This window comes from Myiozetetes cayanensis, unplaced genomic scaffold (genome assembly GCF_022539395.1).
Source record: "Myiozetetes cayanensis isolate MyiCay16 unplaced genomic scaffold, myiCay2020 scf6-25, whole genome shotgun sequence".
NCBI lineage: Eukaryota > Metazoa > Chordata > Aves > Passeriformes > Tyrannidae > Myiozetetes > Myiozetetes cayanensis.
The window spans coordinates 56,252,901-56,271,393 of NW_026087853.1; the positions used below are offsets into that span (position 1 = coordinate 56,252,901).

Here is an 18,493-nt window from a genome sequence, read left to right on the forward strand (position 1 = left end):
ATATCGTGCTTATCTTTACATATATCCCTAAATGCACAGAAAAATCAGTAGGGCATAAGTATCTTTTAAATACTAAATGAAATTGAATGATTTTTAAAAGACTCCAAAGTGATTTCCAGTCAAGCCCATTCAAATTCCAACAAAGTATGGGCTTCAAGTTGGGCCTTAAATAAACTACAATTAGTTGACATGAAGCAGTTGTTCTCCAAAGTTTCTCCTTCCACTGCACCCCTTTCAGGAAACAGAAAGGAATTTGTAAGCACAGGCACAATCTTTTATATCTGGGAAAAAAAAAAAAAAGCACAAAACAATTTAAAATATTATATTTATATTATGTTTTCCTTAAGGAAAACAAATATGGTTAAATTACACTAGGAAATACTAATAGACACTTTCAAATCACATCACACTTAAAGGGCCAAGATTTTTATTATCTCCATGACAAGAGAAAGGGCAAAAAAGCCCATGGGAATAAAGAGGAAGATCTCCATTTCCTTCATATTTTGCACTCTTGCAAGTGTGATAGACCAAATTTTGTAATGCAGGATAAACAGGATGGTTCCCCATGTCCTGCAGAACTGGATAAAAACTACATGAATCCACAGAAATTAATAAAGGTGGTAATAAAACTGCTTTGAATGCATAAAGGGTTGAGCAGGCAACAAGATCTCAATGAATTCTTCAGTAATTTTTTTTAATTCTTTAATTAAATAATTGCTTAAGTAGTTCTGCAATAAGGAATTAGAAGACTTGTTTGTTAGAGGCACTATCAGTTTATCTACAAGCTTAGTTGTGCACACAACAACAAAGAATAGGGATGGTTAACTGAAAGAAGAAAAATGGATCACTGTGCCCATTTTTCCAGTTACTCATCATCAAAGTTATGTCTTCACATCAAATAGACAACATTTCACTTTCCCCTCTGTGGTTTGCTGGTGTTGGGAAATAAAAAAAGGACAGAATCATCATTAAAATTAAGAACCAGAGATACAGACAAGGGGTTAGTTACATCTACATTTAATTTATTGTCATCTGGCTGGATTTCAAGTCAATGACATGCATTTCAGGTGTTGCAGGCTGTTCAGTACATTGGTCGTCCACCACAAACAAAATCTGAGGTTGAAGTCAATAGACCAGACATTCAGCCTGCATAAGCACAGACCAGTTCTCATGTCTGAATTTTAGGAGGCTTCCAAACACAAAGTGATAAGGGCTGATTAACAGTTACAAACCTGTAGGAACATGAGAGTCATGAATGGGTCGGGAAATTTGGGTGGGAATTCTGTAGCTGAGCTCTGACACCATCACGTGAGCTACCAAGAGATACAGAATTAAGCACACCAAGTGGCAGCCTTCACTTTTACATGACAGAGAAATTTGTCAAACAAAAAGAACTTTTTTCTTAAAAAAAAAAGAAAAAAAGAAAGATGAGTGGGCCTCAGGCAAAGCAATACAGTCCTTCCATTTTTACACCAGAAAATACAGTTCTTGAAAGCAGATGCCAAACTGAGTTGGGTATGCAGCAAGGTTTAGGATGTTTGGCTTAGTATAACACCCATCTGAAAGGAGATGTTCCCATGCCCAAGATGGAGAGGAAGTCATTTGAGTGGTTCAGTTGTCACTCTTTCCCCTCTGTCAGCACGTGGCTTTCTGAAGAGTCCTCTCTCGGTTGCAGTCTCGGCACGCCATTTCTCTCTCATCAGACCCCAAGGTAAAAGCTGCTCCAGCTCCGTTTAAGGAGCCTTTTGAAGTCTCTCAGTCCTCTTTCCTTGCGTCAGGAAACCTTCGGGACAGTTTATGATCTATATAAGCACTTAGACAGGACCACAAAATGAATCGTATTAATATAATTACAACCAGCAAAATCATCAAAAGGGCCGATTCCATGTTTAAGCTAGAATAATGAGGTAATGTGAAAAAAATAGTCTGGGAGATCTAATTATATAATGCAGTATTCAGTTCTGCACAGCCAGCCCAGCGATTCCTCTAACATTCCAATCAAAGTGATCTCACTAGCATGTGAGAGAAGAGTCCAGCTGACAGATTTGGGACATGTAACGTACTATTTAGTCAAGAGGCCCCATGTGCTATTCATAAAGAATTAACAACTCTTATATTGACAATGACAGTATTGTCAGAAGACCTTTGGAAGGAGGGAGAGGGGGGAAAAAAAAAACCTCCATAAACTCCCTCTCTGTGAAGTTGGACTTCTTTTTTTTTTTTTTTTTTGCCCCTTTTTTCCAGTGCTGATGTAATCTCCAAACATCTCCAGCAGCAGCTGCTCGGCGAAACCAGGCACCTTCTCCCTAGTCCCTTTCAGCAGCACACGCAGCACTTTCCAGCTCCCTCAAGACAATCAGGGCCTTTCTTTCACCAATTAGCTATCACTTCAAGAGTCCTGCGCTGTCCAACGAGCTCTTAAGAATGGTCTTTTCAGGAAACAACACTGGAGGAGCTTTTTTATTTTTTTCCTCCTAGACAAATGAAAAAGGGGAAGAAGGGAGGGAGAGGAGGGGGAAGGAAAAAAAAACAACAAACCAATAAAAAAAACAACAAAAGAAGCACAAGAAAACAAATCAGAACACAGAAGCTGTCCAAAATGTATCGCTCATTTAGTGCATCGACAGAAATGTCCTCAAGAGCCAAGGCTAGAACAAAGCACACACCCACACAAAAATGCTCTCACTTTCTTCAGGAGATAGTTTGTTTAGTCAAATACGTTAAAAAGGTTTTCATAGAAAGGGGTGCTCTTGTTACAGCAAGTCCCTGAGCCGTAGGAACTAAAGGGCAAAGAAACTCCGGTAGGATTATGCTCTGTTTCCTTATTTGGCTCTCCAAATGTAAAGCAGCATTATTTGAAGGAGACATTGCAGGAAAGAACTCGGTTTAGCTCACTTTAAATATAGATGGGTTGATGAAATGAGTAATTACTGGAACTGCTACAATCTTTTCAAACTTACTCCACCAGCAAGCTCCTTTCCCCGGAAACTGCACTTTCCGTCTAAAAAAGAAATTAGAGCCTGATTCAGAGACGTGAAGCTTTGGGAGTTCCACGTTCTTTTTCCTTTTAAATCAGGGAACAGGCACAGTAATACCTTGAGGTCCTTGTGGATGCCAAGGCCTCGTCAGAATGAGCACAGCTACAGGATCCAGTTCAAGAAGAAAACAAGGAACTTCTGTAGATGTTTAAGCAATTCTTTGCCTGGGCCTGGACGAGTAGAGCTGTGAAGGCAAAAACGGGCAGGATCAGCAGTAAGTGAAATGACTTGGACACGGCCCAAGCAATAGCCTGGCTGCTTCCCCTGATTTTCAAAAATTCTGCATTAAACCAAAATATTGACTGCCAATATTCTCTCAAAGTACCATTTTCTGGTCAAATTTGCCCTTGATCGGGGTAACCTCACGAGAGTCAGCACATTGCCTTCTACAAGGCCGACACACACATTTACACTGCAATTAAAAATAAAAATAGTCTGTTCCCCTTTACTGACTGTGTATCAGAAGCAAAGCCCTGGGCTTTGTAAACAGCTAAATGGCACAGCAAAGCAAATACTCTGAGGGGTTTCAGGAGTTTCTTTGCACTGATGGGTTCTCTCACCTACCACACAGATTTTTTTAATGGAGTTGGAAAGTTGGAAAGAACTGATCAGAATGCTTAGAGGGAAAGAAAGTGTGATGTATTACCCTGCATGCATTTATGAAGGAATGTGAATCAACTCAAATTCCTCTGCACAGGAAGGCTCAAGCAAGGGATGAGTACACACAGTCAGGATTAAGAAGGAATCTTTGTGGAGGTGCACTGAACAATGAGTGTCTTTTTTATACCTACAGATTTCAAAAGACGCTGAGTTAAAAAGGGACCGCTCCTTTCGACTAGTGAATATTTTTGCTGAAAAAATGCAGCAGGCTGGAGAGAACAAATATATACACACACACATATATATATATGTTACTGGGGCCACCTACAGTCACAGGAAAAAGGATGAAAGGGACCCAAAAGGTCTATCAGCTTGCCCTAAAGCAAGATCAACCAGGCCATTCCTGACAGCTGTTTCTCTAACCTGTTTTGTTTTTTTTTTAAGAGACTGACATCCATGCAGATGAGAAGAAAGCAAATCATCATCTCATCTGAAAGGGATTTCAGCAGGGAAAAACAGTTTGATGAACTGTTCAGTGGCTCTACCTGCTACAGCATCACCACTGTCATCTCCAGCCAGGGGCTCTACATCACATACTCACTTGGGCAACTGGCTCATTTTGTAGCTGTAAAATAACAGCTGATAACATTAGCTAGTAACATCATAATTATAATAACAGTAAATAATTAGCTAATAGCAGGTTGAGGCAATGACACCTGCCTTTTTCCAGAAAAGCAATATCTGTCCCTCTGGCTGGATGTCACTGGATGCACCTGAAAGCACATCTTGGGTGACATCCAGGATTGCTGGAAACCACCAGCAGGATTTTAGCAATTCCCACATTAGCCAATGCAGTAACCCAGCACATCCCATGCCCTGGCCATCAGCTCCAGCCTGTATATTGATAATTACCATCTGGATTTTGCAAAATTTACTTTTTCACACAGCAGACGTTCCTGGCACCACTTTTTAAAGATTTGCCTTTTTGTGTTGTATCACCAATAAAAGCATCCCCTCTGTTCAGAGTTTATTTTGTTAAAATCACTTCTCAGCTCGTCATCTCCCTAGAGAGCAATGGCATGACAGAACAGTGTTCCTGACGGGTGATATTTTATTACTAACATATGTTTTCATCACATAACCGACTTTATTACCCTGTTCTGTTACAAATATTTATTAAAATACTCTAATTTGGATCTATTTTAAAAATTCCATGTTTTGCTTTTAAATTATTACGTAATTAATTATCCTGATCATCAGTGCCCACTGTAGGGTCGTTTGGTAAAAATAATTATGTATTACACAGTTTTGTTGACTTTAAAATGTATGGCAATAGGTTTCACACCTTATTTTCCAGTTCCCCTACAAAGTAGGTCTATCTCCTAAAATATCACTACACTCCTAAAATTTCAAAATATCAAGCGAAGTTACAAGTGACGAAGCAGACAATACAACAACAATCACAAAACACCCACTCTTGCCATCAGTTCGAAATACATCCCAAAACATTAATAAATTAGAATTAAAAAATGGAATATTTGACTTACTGCATTTTGCCACGCATTCAAAACTCAGGGTACCTACAAATGAAAACAGCAAAGAGCTGCAGGAGTTGGCATGGCTAACAAGAAGTTCCCAGCTCTTTGTTAAGAGCAAAAGAAAAATTCAAGGCCAGCACTTATCTCTCAGAACCATGTGCCTTCTACAGTTATCAGAGTCAAAAAGGCACCTTGCTCCAGTTTGCATATGTGAAATCTCCTGAACAAGCATTCCACATCACGCTGGAAAACAAAAATACCAGTTGAAAAGAGGCAGATCAAGGTCTTCACAGCTTTAGAGGACAAAACCTGATATTCAAGGCCAATTCCTGTTTCAAATAAGTAGTGATAACACGCACATATCGAGATCATTCCATGTTGCATTGAGCCAAAGCAAAGTCAACACCTGCCCCACTGGTTTTCTACTGGAAAATCCCCAGCAGAATCCCACCATAGTCAGTTCAACATTCCCATTTCCATGATCAAGAAAAAAAAAAGGACAGAAATAAGTTACTGCATTTGTTACGTATTTCTTCCCCTAAGACTAATTTCAGTGTCCATAAAACCAGAAGTATTTGTAAAACTCCAGCTCATCCTCAAAGGCCTCACAGTCAAAAGTGAAATTTAATTGCAAAAGGAAGGGCACAGATTGCAGGGGAAAAAAACCCTCACAATAAAAGTGAGGGGAAAGGACAAGCAGAAAATGAAGCAAAAACTCATAAATCAGTCTTAAAAGTCATTACCTGAAGACATCTGTATTTCAGAAGAAGACTTGATGAGACCTCTGCAGTTATGGAGCTGTCATTCCATGATCACCTCCACATGCTGCTGGATGTGGCAATGCTTAGCAGCAGATATTTTGGTTCCCTTTCATTTATAGGAATTTCTTGCTAGGAATGTCATCAGAATACGACCTGGCAGTAGCAGAATAGATCACATATATGCCATTTGATACTTAGTCGTATCAATTAATTAAAAGTTTCATAATATCCAAAATGCCCACCTAGTTGCAGACAAACGTAAAAACACAAACATATTTTAGTGACTCAAAGGAAAAAGCCTAGAATAAATATTTAGAATTTACATTACAAAGTTCAGAGTAGCTGAGTAGTTCACATAAATTCAGCAGAGAATTTAATTAGTGTTATTTTTGAAAAAACAGGGTTTCAACTGAAATGTCGTTTTTTCAAACACAGAAATGTGGCTAAACGTGCTTCAGTTTTGACAAAATATTTGTCAAGAGCTGCTTTTCAGATCCATTAAATTCAAGATCAGTGCAAAACAGACACTCTCCAAACATTATACAGCCAAGGCACTCATGCATAAAACCACAGTTTGAGTCTTTTGACAAGTGCTGTGGTCACCTATCTCTGGGCTATTCCCACGTCTCTCTTGACTTAAAAACCTTTTTTTTCCTTCTCACTGTGCACAAACCAGACTGGGACCTTAAGAAATGTCACAGGACTGGAAACTCCCTTCCCCCTTGCCTGTAACTCCACGTCTTTGGCAGATTTGGGGGGCTGCTGAGGGCTCCATTTCCTCCGGTTTCACTCGGAGGATGCTCCTTCCTGTGCTCTGCCAAAACCAGATCAAAACCTGCCCCTGGTTTACAATTAAATTTGGGTTTCCTATTCATCCTTTGTTTTGACAGCATAAGCCAGTTTAGACAGAGGCAAACTACGACACAACTGCCATTTCCCTACAAGGTCCATAAGGTGAAAAACTTGACTAAATAAAAATTCGAACTTTCTGAAACTTATCACAAACAAAACGCGCTTTGGCGAACCACAGACCTTGGAAAGAACTTGAAGATTATATCACAGCACCCACAAAATGCAGTTATTGAAAAGAACTGTTATCCTCTGCGCGTGATGGAAGGTAAACGTTTCACATGCTGCACCGCCACAGCTCCAAACCTCATTTTTCTGTTTAAAAATGAAAGTCGGGCATTCAGCAAACTACATTGTGTTTTGGAGGAGTTTTTCATTCCGCTAGCAGGTTATCCTGCTTACTTTTAAAGTCTCTTTGCACACAAAAAGAAGGGGAGCTGGGGCAAAGAAGGAAAGAAAAGAGTCCATTTGAAAAAATTACACTGCTAGATTACAAGAGTTGAAAGCTGGTATGTAACTTTGCTCCGGGTGATCAAACTGCTAATCAGGAATGCTGTCGGGAACAGAATGGAATTCCAAATAAATTAGCCATGTCCAAGAAGCCAATACAACACAGGATTAAGGCTCACAAAGAAAACAAATTTATTCAGCCTACTTTATCAGAATTCTTAATAACGTGTACTAGTTTTTCTCATCGCAGCCTGAGCTCTTCCACTGGAACAGTGGGGAGAAGGAAAAATGAGTCACACTTCATAAATCTCCGACTTGTACAGACACCTAAAAATGTTATGTAGAGCAAGACACACAATACCATTATATATATATAAATACATGCATATGCTTATCACAGCCACGGGAGAAATGTGCATGTTTATTTCTCCCTTATTTATTTTTGAGGCACCTGATGGAAGAAAAGATACTACACCAATCTGTGAAAATCTACAGAGCTGAAGGAAAAGTTTAGAGCTGCGTAGATCTCCACACCACTCATGAAATGAGCTTCAACACCATAGTACGTGAACCACTGAATTAAAAAGCCAGCTACAGAAATAAATCTCTCTCCTGCATGACCATCCCATGCATCACCTTTTTTTAGCAAGTATAAAGAGAAAAATTCCTGTGCCCATACACTGCAGTGCTGAGGCTGAGGCACTGTCTGCAACTCAAAGCATATTTTGTTTCTACCTCTGACAGCATCCCAGAGAAATTATTCATGATAGTTTATGCCAAAATCACAGGAATATTAAAAGATGTGCTTAAGTTTCTGCTTTCCCTCGAATTGGGATTTTAATCTTTATCAGGCTGGTTTTCCTCATCCATGAAACAGAGATTTTAATAACTTCTTGTCTATAATGTGAGTTAAAAACAGAACTGGACTTTGTGAAGCATTTTTGTAAAAGTAAAATTTAAAAAAAAAAAAAAAAAAAAAAGATGAAGTACTTCTTGCAGGATCTAGACATGTAGGGTGAACTGTCCTGACCATGTATAATCTTGGCTTCTGAAAAAAAAAAAAAAGGTAAATCATAAACATATTCCAGCTTCAAGCCATACATTGTCCAGGACACTTATCCACTGGAAAATAAGAGAGTGAGTACAGCACCACTTGAATTTACATGACTTTGCCGCATTACCTTGAGAATCTGTGCATGCCTGGACTTCCTGTAATAAAATTCATCAAGCGAGCCACTGGTGAGTGTTGGGGATTCATTTGTCTGCTGGTTCCCAGCCATGGCACTGCACCAGCAGTTTGATACACATGGTCAGTGTGTTAGGTGTTTTCTAAAGAATTTTTGTCCCAGATAAAGGGGGACTCCCTGTAAAACACCATTTGTGTCCCCTTCCCATAATGAAACAAATTAAATGCTATTTACCATCATCACTATAAGCATCCTAAAGAAGCACAAAAGCACACATTTTAACAAGTGTGACTCAGATTTTTTTTTTTTTTTTTTGTGTCAAGTGTTTTTTCTGACCTGTAAGAAGATACTTGCACAAAGATGGAAAGAAAGGCACATATATCCCCAAACCACCTCCTCTGGAAATGCATCTCCAGAGAGTGAGGGACAAAGGATGGAAGCCACTGCTGTACCATCAAGACATGACTGGAAGGGTTCTGCCTATACCCTGATGTACATAAAAACCCATTTGATTTGAGCAAAATGCATTCAAATGAAATATAAACTGTGTTGTTTTCCCAGAAAAACAAACCAAGAAAGCAGTAAGCACCGACAAAACTTCCATGAAGCCCATGGAAGAAAAAAGTATTGATTTTCCTTTTCAATAGGGTCTCTGCAGACAGAAAACGAATTTTAACCATTAACTACTGAGCGAAATGTTTTGGTTCAGTGAACGGCAGAACAAGACATTTTCTCAGCTAAAACTATTTGCCAGGGCTTTTCACAAATAGCTGCATATCATTTGAGACAATTGTGGCAAAGGAACTACTGACCTAAAAAAAAAATGTTACCTTGTTCTACCTTGACGTGCCAAACAGGGCTGTGTATGCTCGGCATTAATGGATGATTCACGGGCTCAGGCTCAGCACACGTGTAAGTACTTGAAGAACTGGGGTAGATTTCTCCATTTCCAGGATACAGACACTGGGTTTCTGAGGGAAGAAAGGGAGAGTGACTGCTGGCTCCACTCACCCGCTCTTGGCTGGTCAGAGGCCAATGAGATGCATTCTGGGTTACCACATTCAATATTTGCCTTTTACAAAATAATGCCATAAATTACAGCTTGATCAGCGAGTGTGCTCCTCTCATACCCTAAAAACCAGTATTCTTAAGGTACACTGGAGATTTATTTTTTTTCCCCCCCTCCTTTCAAACCCACAGAAAACAAAGCTAGTAGGTGAAAGGTAACTGTATCACTTCACACACACAAGCTGCCCTCTGATTACAACTAATTGAGATATTCAGCGGCCTTAAAACAATACCTTTTTTTTAAATCAATGTACCCAGACGGCATTCACAGCTTTGTGAGATGACAAATGCCCTTTGAAGGAGTTAATAGGCAAAGGTTTGTCCTGGCAATGAATGGGGCTACCTTTAATTGATCCAAGAGCCTCAGAGAGCCGTCTTATAGCGTGATGATGTATTTGGGTTGCAAGGAGGCCAAAATAAGCATAAAGAAAAATCTGTAAGACCATGAGACCTTTCATTTTTTTCATTGCAGGGAGGGAAAGGGGGGGTGGAACTGCTGGGGAAAATGAGAGAGCTATGATGGGGTTATCTTTGTGCTCTGGCACTTAAAATAGATGAAACGAGAGAAATTTTGAGGAGAAGAGAGGAAGTGATCAGGCCATAATTCTGAGAATAAACGTCAAGATGTACGGAAATGTACAAAACAAGGCTTCTTCTGAAAAAAAAAAAACACATGAAAAAAAGAGGAGATGACCTAATGGTATAAAGGAACATTGATTAAAGAAATACCCAGAGGGAGAAAGATATTCCATCAGCCTTAACAAACACTGCATGGCCCTGCATTCCCTCTTAACTTCTCAACTAAGGGAAGAAAAAAAAATAAAAATCTGTAGAAAAGGCAGTCACATGGATCCATTTATAATTTCCTCCTAATTCTTCGCTCATCTTTTGCATGGTTTTGTTCAAGATGTACAGGAAATGTGCACACAAGAAGTGACTCACTAAAATTAAGCATGATGGGTTAGTGATAAGCATTCTACCCTGAGTAGCCAAAGAAGAAACAAAAAAAGTCATTTTCATAAGGAATATAAAATCCATGGAGTCGCATTTTTTCTTGATGAGACTGATTGTACACTAGTACTGTCTAGTAATGACAAAACTAGTCTATCCATACTTCCACTAGCCTTTCATAAAAAACCTTAATTTTGGCAGAATCTCTTCCTCATAGAGCAAAAACTAAACAGATTTCCTTGAACTTTCACAGGTGCAAACTTTAAGCCAAGGTAAAATCTTTCTGGAAAGTCTGAGGCAAATCAGACAAGAAAATTCCTAGACTAGAAGACTGTTTTAAAATGGAATTACTGTGTAAGCATATTATCCATTACCCTTAAAAAAAAAATTAATCAAATAGAGAGATGTTGGGGTCTGAGATTACCTTAGAAGACAGATATAGGAGGAGCTAGGACAAGAGTTGACATTGCTCCTTAAAATTAAAAAAGCAGAGCAATAAAATATCCTGTTCCAACACATGCATCCAGATGCATTAGGAAAAGTAAGTCAAGTCCACTTTCAATTTGGAATAAGAACAGACAAGCTGTTCTCAAATTCTGCTCATCCTGTTCATCCCAGAGCCATGAACGAGCCCTCTTCCAGCAGCCACTAAACAGTAAAAAGTGCAAAGTCTTCCCTGTGATCTGGGTGAAAATGAAGGAAGACTGAACTCACCCCTGTAAGACAAAAGAACTCAGACGGGACTCTTCAAAGAACAACACATTCCCATTAGGAATATTTGCCTCCTGTGAGCTTTCCTCTATGGCACAAAGTTCTGTGGAAAAGAACAGATAAAAACTTCATTTCATAACTTGTAGACATTTTCCTAATTTACCATTCCAAGCCCACACCACCAAGCACCACAGAATTAGAACCATACCAAGGTAAGCACCAGCTGCATCCTCCAAAAACTCCCCTCACTTCAAGGCAAAAACATGAGGAGAAACAGGACGTGTGAACAGTTTAAATAACACTAATAAGTATTATTGCTGTTGTTGTTGTTATTTTGAGAAAGTCCTCTCCTTGTTCCATTCACTTTCAGTTCAGACTGTTAAAATCTTCCTTTGGAATATAAAGCTAAAAGATTTCCTTCCACTATATTGGGTTACAGGTCAATTTGAGCCACCATGAGTTTCTAAAAAAACCCCAAATAAATAAATAAATAAATAAATAAATAAATAAATAGGAAGTACAAGGATGTCTAAAGGATGTCAAGTTCTTGGGGAACGCTTCAAAATCAACCACTTTTTGTGCAGAGGACAGCAGGTGGATTGCCCACATCACTCTTCCAGAGCACGGTGAAGTACCAGTGTTTTATAAAATAGGAGTTAATCATATCACGAAATAACCATGTCCAGTGGTTTACTATTTGACAGAAAAAGAAAAAAATTTGGTCCCTTCCAACCCAAACTCCTTTAGGATTCTATTCTATGAGCTGGTATAATCAGCCTATTTATGGGGCACTCCATACTACTGAAGATCATATTTCCACTCCTGCCTTTATGGACAGAAAAAGAGCCAGCAATCAAATCCTCTTGAGTATCACCAAGGAACACACTGAAACAGAAAGGCACTTCTGTGGCAAATACCAGCAAAATCCAAGCTATTTTCCCAAATCAAGCCTAAAATACATTTATAGCTCTGTTAGCACAGACACAAAACAAATCCCACCTGGAAGCAAGTGGGAGCTGGTTTCGAAGGGCACACCAAAGAGCACTGGCAGGATGGCATCTCCTTACAGACTCCAACTGACCACCAGTGCCAAAATTGCAAGAGTCCCATATACACACACTTAGCTCTGACCAAAGATATACTAATGAGAAACTGAACCCAGACTGTCCAAGCTGTATCTACTTTAGAGATGCCTCTCAAAACCAACAGAAACAATGTATTTTTAAAGCCAAGTTCATATTGCACCCTTCAAGGAATTTCTGTATTTGGTTAATCTTCACCCCTGCATACATGTTGCACACACACAACTTGGAACAGCTGAAACCAAGACTTAAGGAGAGGAATGAAAGTTGATGCAGAAAGAGAAATGGGTTTTCCAGTGCCGGAGATGGACTCAGTTCAGAGACAAGATCTAAACCCGCTACTTTTTGGTCCTCATGCCAGTGTTCAGACAAAAGTTTCCCAGGTTCTTCATAAACTCAAATAACCCTCGCTGTCCTGAATAATTTATCTTTTTAAAGTGATCTCCTGCAAGCTTTACTTAAGATCTAGTTGAGTCTCCTTGCAAAATGTGCTGTTCAATTGAGCTTTAATTACGCTGCCATCTACAATCCCAGGCCCAAACACAGCACACAGGGAAATAAATCCCTCAGTGTTTTCCCAGGATGAGTTTCCACGCTGTATCACAAGTGGCAACAGGCACAGATAAAGTTGTGCCTCCAGCTCCACCAGTGTAAATTCTCAGCAACTCCACACTGACAGAAACCTCACCCTAAACTCTCCATGGGCTCTCCTCAACTCAGCTGGGACACCAAGGAAGCAAACTTTGATCCTGCTTCACAATTCAACATCTTCGATGTAAATCTTTTAAAAGACAGTGATGGCATCAAGTCAGGGACAGGATGGAGGGAAATGATCCATGGGGGATCGTTAGGAGGAAGGTTAATAGCCCTGGGCGTGTGATCAAATTAAGGCTTGTGCCAGTTTCCCCCTGGCTTTCCCTTGCCATCACCAGCTTCCCTCGGCTGGGTAGCTCACCCTCATCTCCTTACCGAAACCAGCTCCTAAACAGAAGCACAACAGGCTGCTGGGAGGAAACAGAAAGATAATCACACAACTAACTTATACGAGACGGACCAAGGGAGGGAGGGAGCCTTTGCCATTTTCACCTTCGCAGAGGTACAAACTCCACGCGCATTCCGCCTGAAAGGCGGGGAGGCAGCCGGAATTCGGACCTTCCCAACACGTGGACTGCAGCACTGAGGCAGCACAGAGCCTAAACAAGGCTGGAGTTAGCATTCAGAGCACACAGCCCAGCAGAGTATGGGAAAGGGATAGAGCAGCCCAAAGAGCTGGCGCCACGAACTGACGAGCAGAGCGCAAGTGATAAAGATTTACTGCGAGAGAGGAGGAAACAGTCCGCTGGCCCGATTAGAGCTGTGAATACCGAGTTGTTCAGGGAGGATTTTGCAGCTGACTGATCACAGGCTGTCGGAGCAGGCCTCGGACAACAGCTGCAAGGCTTGCTGGGCTGCGGAAACAAAAGGCGCCTAGCACGGTGCAAAGAAAGAGTTGACAGGTTGTTGTTAGCAGTGGCAAATGTGTGAGGTATGTCACTGTGTGTGAGACGGGGTGGGGTGGGTTGGTGGGGAAGAAGGAGGGCAAGAAGCACAGGCAGCGCTCAGAAAAGGCTGGGGGGCTCAGGGGAGGGGGGGGAGCAGGGACACAGGCTTGGTCAAAGCATTTTCCTAAAATCAGGCCGGTGTTTGTGAGGGGGACAATCACAAGGTCTGTTTACTGCTGCCAAGATGAATTAGCCCATCGTCTCATTTATAGGACGAATCCGGTGGCACAGACTATAAGGTGCATGGCATTAAAGGGACTAATTAGACGATTCCGGCAAATCTGAATTAAGACCCTTTCTTTCTTTGAAAGCTGGAAAGCATTTCTCAGGACTCCAGTCAGATGGCTTAGGTTTTGTTGGGATTTTTCTTTCTCTTCTGAGAAGGGGATATCTCGTGCAAAACCCTCACTCACAACGGTCCGCTCTAAATTCTGCTCTGAGCTTCGAGAACAGTTGTTAGGAAGCTGCTGGCATTTACATCATATCTAAAAAGGTCCAAACTAAAATCCTGGATTCTGCAGGAATTCAGCTCCCAGTCCAGGGACAAACTTTGCAGCTGGTCCCTCCTGTTGGAGTGGGCTAAACCAGAAGCCCACATGAGAACATACCTGAGCTAAGAGCCTGCAGCTGAATTCTCGCTCACACACACAGAACAATCCAGGTTTTTCAAAAGCTGGTCTATAATCTGACACCCACCCACCCCCCTCCAAACACAGTGTCTGTAGCCAAGTGCTTTTCCCAAGCAACTCCCTGCTTTCTGGAGCCATGGTTCACTAAGCGTGTGAGTGCTGGGTAGGAATGTATCAATGAAACTCCAGAGAGGATCAAAGACAGAAGCTGGAGAACAGGAGACCTCACTTCCAGCTCCCTATTTGGCAAGTTTTTAGGATTCAGCTCTTGAAATCTGGCAACATTTTGCACCAACTGTGACAAAAGCAAAGTGTTCCAAACACCTCTGAAGCAATGGTGCATGCTGTTTGCCCACAACCACTGTATTACACTGGTCACTATTAAAATGTTTTACCAGTGGTTAAGGTTACCATGGCATTCCCAGCATACTAAGAGGAGGGAATACCACGAAAATCATGGAAATACTGGGCACTGCAAGCTGCAATTATCAGATGTTTCATAGTAATTAGTGACACTTGGCAAAGTATAGGCTTCCTGCTTTTTAACATACATATCTATCCCTAACCATCAAATGGGAGACACTAAGAAAGTGCAGTGGCCTTTACAGTATCTCATCAATTGTACAAACAAACCCTATTTTTTTGATTTTTCTCTTGTACCTCTGGGACCCAGTTAGTCTAGTCCCAGCGGGCAGCACTCGATACACTGTAAAGGGAATTCAGAACAAGAGGCATTTCAAGGCCTCTAACACAGCTCCATTCTCCCAAAATATATATAAAAAAACCAACCCAGTGTGCAGAATACTCCATCTAGGGGCAGAAATGCAACCCAAAATTTCCTTAGCTTCTGCTTTGACATGTGTTAACCTCGTTCTGCCGGGACTGAGTGCATGAGAAATAATCAGACATTTCACAGAGGTTCCAAATAGTTCCTCCTCAGTATGAGTCCATAGATTTTTGCTTTTTATTATTCTAAAGACAGAGCTTCCAGCTTGAATTTCCGCTTAACAGTGATGAAGAACACAGGTACCACTTTTATACAGCTACTAGCAACTGGACTATACTTTAAACTACAAATATTATCTTAGGAACAATTTATAATCTATCATCTCCATATGCTCAAGGTTTTCAGCTGAATAAGGGTGGCCAGTGAGCTCAACTGCAAGGAATAACGAAATGCCTGAAGGACTATTTGGGTAACTATATTTTTGCATGTAATTATGCTCCCACTGAAGTCAAAGCAAAGTCTGAATTTGGCTTCAGTGGGAGCAGAAATGATTTGTGGCAGAAGTGTATTTCTGAGTCAGAAACTCTCCCTGTGGCTGGATAATTCAGTATCATTTATGCTTAATATTAGCACATGGGATTTGTTCACCAAATGTATTTGAGAGCAATGCATACAGTAGACAGACGTAACAATTCACAGGCTCCAAAAAAAACCCAAAACCCCAAAAGATAAAATAATACCCATTAACAGGGTTTGTTTTTTTTCTTTTCAGGGAAAAAAATTAATTACAGAAGTATATCAAGCCTCGTCCCCTAATTATGTTTTCTTTATACAAATCGCTTTCAGCTGACAAGTCCTCCCTAATTTTCCGTAGTAAGCAGCGGGTTACGGCTTGTCCATAATGTCACAGCTTTCCACTGCACTGTGTCTTGCTCTTTGTCCCTCTGGTACAGAGAGGCTGCTGCAACACTCTGGAAAGTCATCAAATTACTTCCTACATTTGCTCTCCTTAAACACCTCCGCTTGATCCCCCCCCACCACCACCACCCCCTGCTCTTCCTGTTCAGCCCCCTCGGCTGCGAATTTCATACTCCATAAACGCAGGGGTTAGAATTTTCTAGACACCGCTTTAATTTTTCAAATAGCAATCCAATTACTGAGCAAATTGGCACATGTGCCTGGTTACATAGTGACTTGGCACTGCCTCCCCTCGCTGCTGGCAGTGATGAATGTGTCCCCCCCTTCGCCCTCCTCGTCTATCTGCTCCAGCCTCCGAGCCAACACCAGTGACCACATAAGGAGAGTGCCTGGCAGCTGCAAGCCCGAGGTGCCAAGAGGCAGATTGTGTTCTGTAGCAGCAGGATCTGGGGCTGTGACTGGCTTCCTGGCTAGTCTTTTGTAAGACCTTTTTCCATGGCCTCTAGGTTGGCTCTAATGAAGCCTGTAGAAATGCCTGCAGGGAGCTGGTATAGAAGTGAGTTAAGTCAAAGGTTTAATTTAGCTTCTAAAGCAAAGTGAATGTATATTGGCCTTCCTTTTCCACCCTGCAATTATATTCCTGCCACATTTATGTGAAAATACAGTATTCAGTCAACAATAGGAGTGCATTCCTGGGTATGTCTGCACTGCACATTGGGGCAAAGATCCCCAAGCCAGCCTCAATTAACTTAGTGCAGAACCAGAAGCAATATAGCTGTGTTTGCTCTCTGTGACACCCGAGCTAATTAACTATGTATGGCAGTAACAGAGCTTTACTGTTTCTGGCACTGCTGCTGGTATCCCTGTGTGGTAATCGACTGCAGACATGCCAGCTCACTTGGAGGTAACCTGAGGGCTCCCCAGTCCCGCGGGGCTTTGCACTGCCCAGATACGTTTGGGAATACTCCGGCAACCGGCAGGAATTTGGTGACCATCATGTGAGAGGGCTGGGGCTACAGATGTGGTTACAGCAAATCTGGACTGTTCCTCTTCCATCCCATTCACATTCTTTTATTACTCACAACATGATGGTCACAGAGCATCTTTAAGTAATGTGTTGAGCATCTTGAGCAGCATCTGTCACATGTGCTGCTTTCTAAATTTCTCACTTCCTCCTCCAGGGGCAAAAAGCTGGACAAAGATATTTTAAAATATTTCTCATAGTTGCCTTTTTTTTTTTTAAAAAAAAAAAGAAAATTGGGTCTTAGCCCATAAGTGAACTTCTTTGGACTATTTAGAAACCCATTTTCAGTTATTTCAATGAAGCAGATAAGAACTTTCTCACAACAGGATAGCTTTCCCCCATCTGGCTTTTTTATGATCTCCAAGAAATTAACTTCCTTAAAATAAATGAGTGCAGGTTCCAAAGACCAGAGATGCACTACGATCCCTGTAATTCAAACAGGCTTTGGCCAAGGTAAAAACAAAAACACAACTTGCCAGCTATTCCTCTTTCAGAATCCCACCTCAGGCATACCAAGAAGCTACTGGAGAGAATCAGAGTTATTTCGCCCAGCAAATTTCTGATTCAGATGGTAGTCTGGAAAATATCCTAGTGGACTCTGGACTGCACACACTGGAATCTTTTGCCGAGTTTGCTTGCTTGGACTTTACTGTAAGAATTGGACTTTATGGGTACAGTTGTTTGTTACTGATGGAATTTTTCCTTTCCTTCTGTATTTCCCGCCCCCCCCCCTACATTGGATATGTTGACAGAGGTACTTAATGAGATCTGAGCAATTAGATTATGTTTAATTAATTTCTCCTTGTTTATAATTTAAGAGCTTTATCAGCCAGGTTGCCTTTACTGATGTTCACCTTACTTGAAATCCGTAGGTAGACGGGAAGCCCAAGATCTTCTGTTGACTTCCTAGACTAACAAGTCGAGTTGTAGTTCCAAGAACCACCATAAGGACCTGAGGACTTTCTCTCCAAACCTAATCCAGCACCCCAGCTCTCCAGACTGACTTTTTACAAGGCAGCAAATGCAAGGACAAATTTCAACGCACGTGCGTTCCCAGGCTCTCCCTCAGTACAAACACCTACAACTGTGATGCAGCAGCATGGCTTTTAATCAAGTGTTTGATATCTGAGCACGATGCTTTTCGTCTGTCTCTCAGTGTTTGCCACAATTTCGCACGAGTTACTTGGAGTCACTTTAAACAAAGGGCACTAAATTCTGCACAGGCATCAGGAAAGGTGAAGTTACACACGCGGTGCTGGGAGGCTTCACACGGTTTCTCAGGAGTTTGTACCTCTGCATTTCGGTGACGTTGAAGAGGAGGACAAAAACCTCAGAGCCGTAGATGATGTGCAACCCCACTGCCATCTTCCAGGCCTTCTATGGGAGCAGGAAACCGGGCTCGTGCTCCTGGCCACGGGC

At 41.3% G+C, this 18,493-nt stretch overlaps 1 protein-coding gene across 3 annotated transcripts; it reads right to left on the reverse strand.

Moving 5' to 3' along the window:
- Nucleotides 1-1,017: 1,017 nt before the first annotated feature.
- Nucleotides 1,018-18,493, reverse strand: SMIM38 (small integral membrane protein 38). Of its 3 annotated transcripts, none has more exons than XM_050336455.1 (9): nt 18,366-18,493; nt 11,157-11,256; nt 9,254-9,394; nt 6,970-7,101; nt 5,920-6,090; nt 5,186-5,419; nt 3,096-3,222; nt 2,961-3,001; nt 1,018-2,474 (listed from the first exon to the last, which is right to left on the reverse strand). In XM_050336455.1, the coding sequence occupies exon 9, from the start codon at nt 1,885-1,887 to the stop codon at nt 1,756-1,758; it is 132 nt and encodes a 43-aa protein (XP_050192412.1). In that variant the 5' UTR covers nt 1,888-2,474; nt 2,961-3,001; nt 3,096-3,222; nt 5,186-5,419; nt 5,920-6,090; nt 6,970-7,101; nt 9,254-9,394; nt 11,157-11,256; nt 18,366-18,493; the 3' UTR covers nt 1,018-1,755. The 3 variants fall into 3 exon arrangements, with proteins under 3 accessions (XP_050192412.1, XP_050192413.1, XP_050192411.1); XM_050336456.1 differs by having other exon boundaries at nt 2,896-3,001; XM_050336454.1 differs by lacking the exon at nt 6,970-7,101.